Genomic DNA, 10,343 nt, shown 5'->3' with positions numbered 1-10,343 from the left:
AAAAAAAAAAAAAAAAAAAAAAAAAAAAAAAAAAAAAAAAAAAAAAAAAGCTAGATATATTTTTTAAAATAGTGAGCTCTTTATTTACTCTCTCTCTTCCTCCCTTCCTTTTGCCCTAATTCACAGGGGAGGCTAGATTTTTTTTTTCTCTCAATTTCCTCTCTGCCCCTTGTGCTCCATTTTGCCATAATGTACGGATTTGGAGTTATAACCCATGTATTTCATCTTTTTCTTCCTTTTGTATTCCATTTTTGTCCGGCATCTGATGTGCTCCATTTTGCCAAAAGTTCTTAATCGAGGTTAGCATTCACATGTGTGTTTAATCTATTGAGCATAGTTTAATATTTGTGCCCTGAAGGAGGAGTACATAATACCCTACATTTTAAAACAAGAATGAGCAGAGTGGATTTGCATCCAGGTTTCTCATTTCTTAAACATTTGGATTGATACTTCTTCCTTTTTGTTCTAGGGTTTAGGGTTTCTCTATGTTTTGATGTTTGGTTCTCTCTGGTTTTGGCCCTTCATTTTCTCAATTAATTTGGATATTCAGTTTGAGATGATGCTTCTGATTTCTAGCATTTTGATTAATTTAAGAGATTTAGTTAAATTGAGGGGTGTAATTCTCACATAATTTTGTTGTTGTTTATTTTCCTTGTATAATTTGTTTCACTCATGGCACCAACTTGGGGAGCTAAGGCTCTGTTTCAACTTTGTGAGTTATACTTTACATCTTCCAATTTTGTGGGCATGATTTTTCCCATGTTTGTTTCAATATATCAGCATATCATCCTTACTAATTGAAGTTCTAAAGCTATACTTTTGACAAATTTAAACACTTTGTTTCTCTTAATTGGTCTAATTTGTCATCTTTCTCACTTTCATTTTCTACTACTTGAGTGATGCTGTAATATTATGGTAGAACAAGAGGATGAACTTAAACTATTGAATGTACTACTTCCTCCGATCAGAGGACCAAATTAAAGTTGTATTATTTCTTACTGAACTATTTCATTTTAAAAGACTTTATTATTTAGTTATATCAATTATTTATTCATATAAATTTCAGGCATTTGGGGACAAATTTGTCTATATGATTAGATTGATTAATTGGAGTTTAAATATGCTTAATCTAGACAAACATATTGAACTAAACTCAGAATGCATGCATGATTAAAGCGATAACACTGAGGAGTGGAAGCATAATGGTGCCCCTAGAAAGCGTGTTGTCGGTGATTAGTATCAGAATGAAACTACACCTATTCATGAGGCTACAAAGCCTTCTATTTCCTTTCTTCCTTTTCTCCTTCTCATAGTTGTTACCCTCACTGTTCTAGTAAAAAGGCCGTTTGTGTAGGGGGATTATATATGCATTGTAACTTGCTACTGTGAAGGTGGAGACATGTAAGTGATGTTTATTTAAATTTTCCATCATTTTGGAGTTTGCTTCATTTATGACCTTGAATGGTTGTTTATTTTTAGATTGAATAAAAAAAATACCCAACCTTTGTAACAATGTCTTTCAATTTTCCCTCCAAAGAATTATAACTAAGTGAAGAACAAAAGTTAGAACATTTTGTGGAAGTTCAATATGGATTGAATCGATAAACTAGTTTTCTAGATGTAGTGAAGGGGACAAAGGGATGGGAAGAAAACTCAAGCCTAATCCTATGCCGTGTTTTCTTTTGTTGAGTAGGTCTGAATTGATAGAAAATGTCAGAGGAACATACTTTCTTGAGTAAGTTCGTAACCGTGATTATCTTTTTCTGATTGTCAATTTTTTTTTATCTCAGAAAGTTTGCAAATGGTTGGCATAGTTGTTAACTAGCTAAGCGGTAGTTTATCTGCACTCCAATCGGATGCTACAAAAAGATCTTAAGGTACCTATAATGTATTAACATACCCAACTCATTAATTGTCCTTGATTTTTTTGTTTTTTCAAATTTTCTTCTATTCTAGTGTTCCAATATGTTTCTTGCGAAGAGCAATGATGTCCGGCTTGGTACGATGGCTTCCATTTTTTACCGGATGGAATTTCTTTACTAGTTATTTCTGTTAATATCTTGAATTTCTGCACAGGGGACTTTAGACTTGCAAAACTACTCAATACAAAAGACCTTGCTTCATCATCATCGGTAAGGATGCAATCATTGTCTTGTCATAATTTCTGAAATTATGTGGGGATAATTTTCCTGAATGGATCTTTTTCTCCGCTTATGTTTCTTTTCTTTTTATTCTTTGTTGATCATTATTGTTGTGTTGTTCTATAATTTAAAATGATGATACATGTGATGGAAGAATGATAAGTTACTTTTTGTTTGTTTTAACATTAATGGTAATTCTGGAAATATCGGAGATGATGTTACTTGATATGATAGCTTTCCAGTGTGATGCATGGACGCTCCTTCTTTTCTCCAATTTAATAGACACATTGATGTACTTGGTTCTAGAACAACTGAATACCTTAAGCGCAATCTTTTCAATAACCAAAGCAGCCATCAGGACTTTATCAAAGACACAAAGACAGCTATTAGTAATAAGTTATAATTTGTGCCTATGATTTCATATTTTCCTGTTGCCTTGCAAGTGGAGCATAAACTAAGCAAATACTTATTTTGCAGCAGAGGTTTTTAAACATGCAGAATATATTAAAGAAGAGAGAGGCCAGCAGAAAGATGTCGGGTCAACTGCTGTCCTATTACGGGATCGTCTCTTTGTTGCTAATGTTGAATAGTCCAGAGTAGTTGCATCTAGAGTTGGTTCAGGTTGCCTATTATTTTTTTTCTGTCAATAGATGATTCTGGGATAGAGGACTTGTACTTCAAAGTCGTGACATGATAACGTTTCCTTGAAAATCATTGCAAGTAGTGGAGAATATTTTATCTTGTATAGTTTGTATAACTTTATTTTAAGAAATGATGGAATACTATTATTGTAATGGAAATAGATTATGAAATCTCAATTATGAATAATGGAAGTCATGGTATTTAATGTGCTATGAGTATTTGATGTGTTTATTTAGTATTTGAATTAAATTTTATTGAAAAATGTTGTTAAAGTTGGATGATGGTAACTATAATGATTATAAATGAATAATTAATTTATTATAGCATTAATTTAAAGTTATATATAGCTTCAATAAAACGCTATAAAATATTTTTATAGCAACGTTTATAAGCTATAAATTTATACTCTATTATAGCATCTATTATAGCTATAAAAAAAATGCTATCAAACGTCATTCTATTATAGCATTTATTATAGCTATAAAAAAACGCTATAAAAAGTCTCAGACTTTTAATAACATGGGCTGTCACGACGTACGAAAAACGCTATAAAAAGTCTATGATAGCATTTTTTGTAAGCTATCGTATCTATTATTTGTTGTAGTGAAGGAAAAGGGGATGTTTGCATATAAACTCCGGCAGGTGGATATTAAAGGATGTCAAATATATTTATAGTCTCAAGAAGAACCTGATCTCTATTGGTCAGTTGGATGGCACAAGTTATGCAACAAAGTTTGGTAAGAGTTCGTGAAAGATTGTGAAGGGTGCTATGGTGGTAGCACGTGGCACAAAGTCTGGAACTTTATACACCACTGCAGAGGGTATGAACAGAGTTGCTGTTGCTGAGAGTGTTTCAAATTCAAGTATATGGCACAATAGACTTGGACATATGAGCGTTAAAGGAATGAAGATGTCGGAAGAAGTTTTTGGAAGGTCTGAAATCTGTTGATATGAGTCCTTATGAGAACTGCGTTATGAGCAAACAGAAACGAGTTAGCTTCACAAAGACTACCAGAGAATTGGAGGAAAGTACCGGGACAACGAAGCAAGTGGAAGTTGAGGTTGAGTTGCAGAACCATTCATAAAGTGATGTCGTAGCAGATACTCAAGAAACTCCTAAGACTGTTGCTGAGAAACCAGAGGTAGAAGCAAGTCGGAGTTGAGGTTGAGTTGCTGAAAGATTCACATAGTGATGTTGTAGCGGATACTGAAGAAACTTCTGAGACTCTTATTGAGGAACCAGTGGTGAAGCAAGTTGGAGTTGAGGTTGAGTTGCTTAAAGAATTACCTAGTGATGTTGTAGCTGATACTCAAGAAACTATTGAGCCTGTTGCTGAAGAACCAGAAGATGAGCAAGTGACACCTGAGCATGTGTTGAAAAGATCATCCAGAGCTATTAGATTACCAGATAGGTATGTACCTTCTTTACACTATCGGTTGGTGACTGATGAAGGGAAACGAAAGCCCCTTGATGAGGCCCTACAGTTGAATGATACAACTAAGTGGGAGCAAGCCATGGATGATGGGATGTCTAGGCTTCAGAAATGCGTTGCTCTTTCATCTGCTGAGGCTGAGTACGTGGCATTAGCTGAAGCTGGAAAGGAGTTGATATGGATGACAGACTATCAAGAAGAATTAGATAAGAAGCAGCGCGAGAAGATTCTTCAGGTCGATAGTTAGAATGTCATGCAGTTGGCGAGGAACCCGGTCTATCATTCAAAACACAGAAGGCGATACTATTTCACTCGGAGGATAGTTGACGATGGTGATCTGTTTGGAGAAGACAAAGGGTGCAAGGAATCCAACAAACATTTTATGTTGATGTTGATTTGGTACAGATTGAGAATGAAATTCTTGGTTGATTGGATTATTCTCCAAGTGGGAGATTGTTGCAATTGGCTGGATCAATCTCCAAGTGGGAGATTGTTGGGATATGGAGCCTGATGCCTAGATCTAGTAGAGATATATTAGGAAGATATTTTGTTAAGGAATATATTTTAGATATTCGTAATCGGTTAGTATTTCATCTTAGGATTTGATTAGTAGTATATATTATCTTATTCTCAATATTTAGTTAGTTTACATGTTCTCCTTACTTTTAGTGTAATACTCTAAATTTCCACATATTCAAAGTCACTACTAGCGTCTCATGTTCATCTCTAATGCAGAAATATAACTCTTACACGAACATCATTTATAACTTAAACATAAAAAAAAACGCTTAAAACAACTTCTTCTCTGAAAAACACAGCCATGGTCTTACGTGTTTAAATATGAAATACTGAAATTTATAGAAAATAAAAATAAATACAAAATAATTTAAAACAACTTATTCTAACTTAAGACTAGGAATTTAAATATGAGTCTACCCTATGCACGTGCCACAGTCTGTTCTTGCGATGCCGTCAACCTTCGTACAAGTGCGTCTTGCCTTTACTTGAAAAAATGATGTGGCATACGGCTCGAATTTCAAAGAATACTCACTAAGTGGCATGATAATGCAAACACTTGCAATCATGATTTAAGGACCTATCTCTAATCATCATAAGGGTGACCTCCAGTCTCAGACAAATTGGATATGTAGTACTTCCCTACACACGACTCACACGTACGAATGTGAATCCCCAGGGCGTTCGCACACCCCCTGGACGCTCTAGTCAAGCTAATCTGTAGCGACGTCCAGAGGTCAGTAAAACCCCATAGTGTCATGCGCCTCATGAACACCCTTATCTGTGCGCATTCGCGCTCGTGCACATTCGCACTCATCATCGTACTGTGCGAGTCCGCACTCATCATCTCTAAGGGAAGTCCCTCTAAATCCATCATAACGTCTCTTCTGACACAACTCTCTAGTCTCATCCCTTTGTTACTCTAGGTAACACATACTCGTGGATATTTATATTAATATCATTTTCATGCTCTTAGGGTTGTGCCCTATGTCGATCTAACAACATGATGCAATATGACACTCATCATCATATAGCATGCTCGATATGAAAAATATCATCATATTAAGGTAAACATCACGCAATCATCATACTCATCATATTGCCATAAAGTGCATCAAGCATACCAAGTACGTCATTCATATAACATCATCACATCATTATCTAACATCATCAAGTATCATATAACATCATCTCATCATTATCTAATATCATCTAGTCATCATATAACATCATCACATTGTCGTTTAACGTCATCACGTCATCATATAACATTATTACATCATTATATAACATCATCACATCATCATCTAACGTCATCACATCATCATATAACAACATCACATCATCATATAACAACATCACATCATCATATAACATCATCGCATCACTATCTAACGTCATCACATCATCACATAACATAAAGCATAAATGACACGTGCAAGGGCCACTAGGCACGTGTCATCATACATAAGACAAGTCTTTCAACTGAGCCGATAGTAAGACCACTTACCTGATTAGCTTAGACTGGTATCACCAATTTATTAAGTTCGGTTTTGTTCTTTGTATTCAAGCCAACCTATATAAACCATGCATCAATTTAAATTTCAATTCTCTAAATTTTATAATGGTCCATGTGTTAAACTTCATGGGAGGATTAGAGACTTTTATGAATATTGAATATATATAATATATTTCATCATCTCCTTACTCTATATATTTACTCTCTCAAATTGTTTCGGTATTTATTTTAACTCTGCTCACAAAAATCTTCATTTTTCCTCTTCCTCGGTCTCTCTCTTCCTTTTTTTTGTATTTACTTTGTAATATATATATTCCTTTATTTCTCTCTAATTCTTTCCTTTCTTCTCAATTATTTTTTTCTTTTCCTCTCTCTTTAATTCTTTCCAGACCTCCCTGTTATTCTTTTTTCTTTTTTTTGTTCTGGCTAAATTAAAATGAGATCGGATTCTAAATAACTGTATAAAAATAATTGTATAAAAGAAAAGATTTCTTGGATTTTTCTCTTTCTAAAATCTGCCATTGTTTTCTTTCTGTTTGTTTGTTATTTTTTTCAGCTCATTTTGTGGTAGGAGGTGTTGGGGGAGAGATATTTGGAGAAGGTGGAGAGAATTCCATTATTTATTTATTTTTTAATTATTATTTACTTTATTTATTTAAAATTCTCTGATGGTTACATTTAGGTATTAATTGGTAGCTTGTATCTTATTTAAACATTTTGAACATTATTGAAGATCGCAGTTTTGATCCCGCCTCTCTTTCTCATTCTTAACACTTCCACTTTACTATTGATTTACTTGTGATTAAGGACTTAATTGTATGAGTTTTTATTTTGGCCAACACTTTTCATTTTCAACTTCGGCGTGACTCAACTCTTTCAAAGTAGTGGTGACCTATAATAATGTTTTCATCCAAAATTGTTAAAAAAATAAATTATTAGTAGTTTTGAAGAGAGCTTTTAAAATTCAACTATAAAATATGGAACCAGTGCAATATTTTAAAATTTTAGAGAAAAAAAAAACATATTTTTAGCATAAAGAAGCCATTAAAATATTACTTGCCTAAAAAAATAAATAGATAAACACGCAAAATCAAATCACCCAAACATAAAACATAAAGCGAACAAAAATTAGTAATAATTAATATGTTTGATATTTAAATTTTATAAATTTTAGTTGGAACATGGTGATAAGTATGATTTTTTTTTTAAAATAATTATATGAAAAAAATAACAATTCCAGCTCAATCCATGAATTTTAAACTTTATTTTGATTGCTCGAGTCACCGACTAATATTTTAAATTGGTTTAAAAGATTTTTTCAACTCAACCCGTACCTACCACTCCATAAAAATGGCATCATGTTGCTAGCCATAATACTTATAGTGAAAGGGTAAAATTTGCATAAATGTCATATTTAAGAGTTTTTCATCATTTATATCCATATGTATAACTTCGGGTTTATAGTCAAACCTACCTAACCTAAAAGTGTGTGTATATATATATATATATATATAAAAAGAAAAGAAGATAGGATTTGGGTTGTTCACCCTTCACCATTTTTTTTTTTTTTGGAGATATTTAAATATTAGATATATATTGTGTTTTTTTGCTTCCTAATTATACGTAGAGGTGATTATCCAAATCGAAAAATTTTATATCTTACATCAAAAAGTGGGATTAAGAGTCAAACATTTGATAGTTTATAAGTTGATAATGGGAGCTCGTTATTTTTCCGTCGTTCGTGTTGTTGATCGATAAACCTTCTCCATCAAATTGAAGTTTAATACAGTTATAAGAAATAGTGGAGCGGTTATTGGTGTTGCAGTTCGTGACCCTAGTGGAAAAAGTACGATGACGTTAGATCAAATTAAATATTTAGTTAGTTGTATCAAGCTTGTCAAAAGAGTATTTCTTCACAAAGGTATTTCTAAAGTATTAATGGTGTGTATTTATTTCTTACTGCTTAAAGAATATTGGGCTATCCTCTCGAATCTTTTGCACAAAATACTTTGATAAGTAAACAACCTCCAAACGTTTGTTAATTCTATCAGCAACTAGCATCGATGCAGTAGAGACCAAGGCCATCTTTTTGTTAATCATAAGTGCAACTAGGTAGCTCGTGAGCTTGCTATACGCGCTTAAAAACATACACGGTTAATGTCTTGGCTCGATGATCACCCTCCACAATTTGACAATCTTGTCACCTTCCATCTATGCATTACTTCGTTTTTTTTTTAATGTTTTTTCTATTATGCATGCTAAAAAAAGAACTCAAATTATAATAATTGGGTTGGATTCATCTGGTGGTTCACAAGTAATTTTGAACACTCCCACATGCATCTATCGGTGCGTTTTGTTGTTCGTTTTTTTTCGACCCGTATCTTTCTCGTGGGATCATTATGGTCAGACACATTAATCTTGTCGACATGAGCTTGTTACTTACGCCTGAAAACATAGACCTATGATGATTTGGCATGAAAATCACCCTCGACCAGTTGATTCTCTTGCTCCCTTCTATTTAGTGGTTTGTTTTATGTTTTTCTCGTACATATGCTCAAAAATAAAAAACTAAATTGATTAAGTTGTTCACACATAATTTTGAATACGAACCTGCCTCAAATTCTTCGTTGTTTGTTTGCGGCGGCCATTCATTAATAGGGTTAAAAATTAACCCCAGAATAAAACCAATGCCAGCTGGCGCCAAGTGACATTTTAAAAGTCCATTTTTATTTCTCAATGAATCATTTTCCATGTGGATTTCAAAAAATGACATAATTCCTAATTAAAGTAAATCAAACAACCAAACAAAAGAAAAACGGTTTAATTCCATATTTTAATTACAGGTTCCGAGATTAAGTAGATTCTGAGTAATATAAATATCAAGTATTCACTGATCTCATTCCATAGTCTTCTAGGTCTGTTGCCCATTTTTCTGAAAAACTCTTTTGTTCCATTTATCTTAGGATCAATGGCCATGTCTGTCAAGATAATATCTCTTACTGTCGCAACTTTAGGTGTGATATCCTTTATATTTGGAGTCGTAGCTGAGAACAAGAAGGTAAGCTTCTGTTCATAAATTGTTTGATTCTTATTGCGTAGATATTCGTGAATTTGAAACAATCACAGCAAGATGAGAACCTCCCAACTCATGCAATATCATATAACTTTTCAAGGCCCGTCATTGATGGTCACTATCCTTTCTTTTTGTGTTTGCTTATGGGCAGCCTGCATCTGGAACTCTCATCCCAGGCAAAGGCATTGTTGTCTGTCAATATCCAGCGGACCCAACTGTGGCCTTGGGATATCTTTCCGTTGCATTTCTTCTTGCTTCTTCAATTGCAGGATACTTCTCTTTGTTCTATCCTTACCAACAAAAATCCGTTCCTCGAGATGCCTTGTTTAGGAGCACCAGTTTCTCTATTTTCTTCAACATTGCCCTGTAACTTCTCTTTCCAAATCACATCCTTTACTCTTAACTGCTACCTAAAAAGTGATTTTGAAATGTTATCAATCAAGCTACCTCTGTGTTTGCAGGTTCACAACTGGATTGGCTATAACTTTGCTCGTATGGCCTACAGTCATTGAGCAAATTCACTTGACTCGCAACGTTTATCACAATCTCGAGACAGCATGCCCGACTGCTAAGACTGGTCTTCTGGGTGGTGGTGCATTTCTATCCCTTGATTCATCCCTCTTCTGGTTGGTTGCCCTGATGTTGGCTGGAAATGCTCGAGAGGACTACTTTGATGAAATAGAGGAAAACGGAGACAGTGTTGAGGCTCTTAAGAATAATGCATGAAAATTCTTTGTTTGGGGAGAATAATAATTCAATTTCACTTGATTGCGGATTTACTAGTGATGGACTATTAAGTAAGGACTTAAGTGTAAATATGATATTCCAAGGAATGTTCCTCAGTAAAATTATAGCATAATTATGAGTTTTTATTTTCACTTTTTATTAACAAATGACAACATTTTTCATTTTCAGTGGTAGCGTATAATAATTGTAAAAAAAATATATATATATAGTGGTAGCCTATAATAATTGTAAAAAAATATATATATATATATATATATATATTTTGTAGTTTT

At 33.7% G+C, this 10,343-nt stretch overlaps 1 protein-coding gene and 1 long non-coding RNA gene across 4 annotated transcripts; both read left to right on the top strand.

Annotated features, from left to right (window-relative positions):
* Positions 1-122: 122 nt before the first annotated feature.
* LOC111439669 lies at positions 123-2,972 on the top strand. Of its 3 annotated transcripts, none has more exons than XR_002709837.1 (4): positions 123-299; positions 1,791-1,877; positions 2,077-2,132; positions 2,619-2,972. It is a non-coding gene; the product is annotated as an uncharacterized LOC111439669 (long non-coding RNA). The 3 variants fall into 3 exon arrangements; XR_002709838.1 differs by having other exon boundaries at positions 123-1,401; XR_002709836.1 differs by lacking the exons at positions 123-299; positions 1,791-1,877 and adding an exon at positions 1,898-1,999.
* A 6,247-nt stretch (positions 2,973-9,219) lies between these two features.
* LOC111439668 lies at positions 9,220-10,050 on the top strand. The gene is made up of 3 exons (XM_023077239.1): positions 9,220-9,309; positions 9,476-9,690; positions 9,786-10,050. Exons 1-3 carry the CDS (start codon positions 9,220-9,222, stop codon positions 10,048-10,050), a joined length of 570 nt encoding a protein of 189 aa, XP_022933007.1.
* The last annotated feature ends 293 nt before the right edge of the window (positions 10,051-10,343 follow it).

The sequence above is a fragment of the Cucurbita moschata genome, unplaced genomic scaffold (assembly GCF_002738365.1).
Source record: "Cucurbita moschata cultivar Rifu unplaced genomic scaffold, Cmos_1.0 Cmo_Scf00100, whole genome shotgun sequence".
NCBI lineage: Eukaryota > Viridiplantae > Streptophyta > Magnoliopsida > Cucurbitales > Cucurbitaceae > Cucurbita > Cucurbita moschata.
This window is presented reverse-complemented; position numbering and strand designations above follow the sequence as displayed.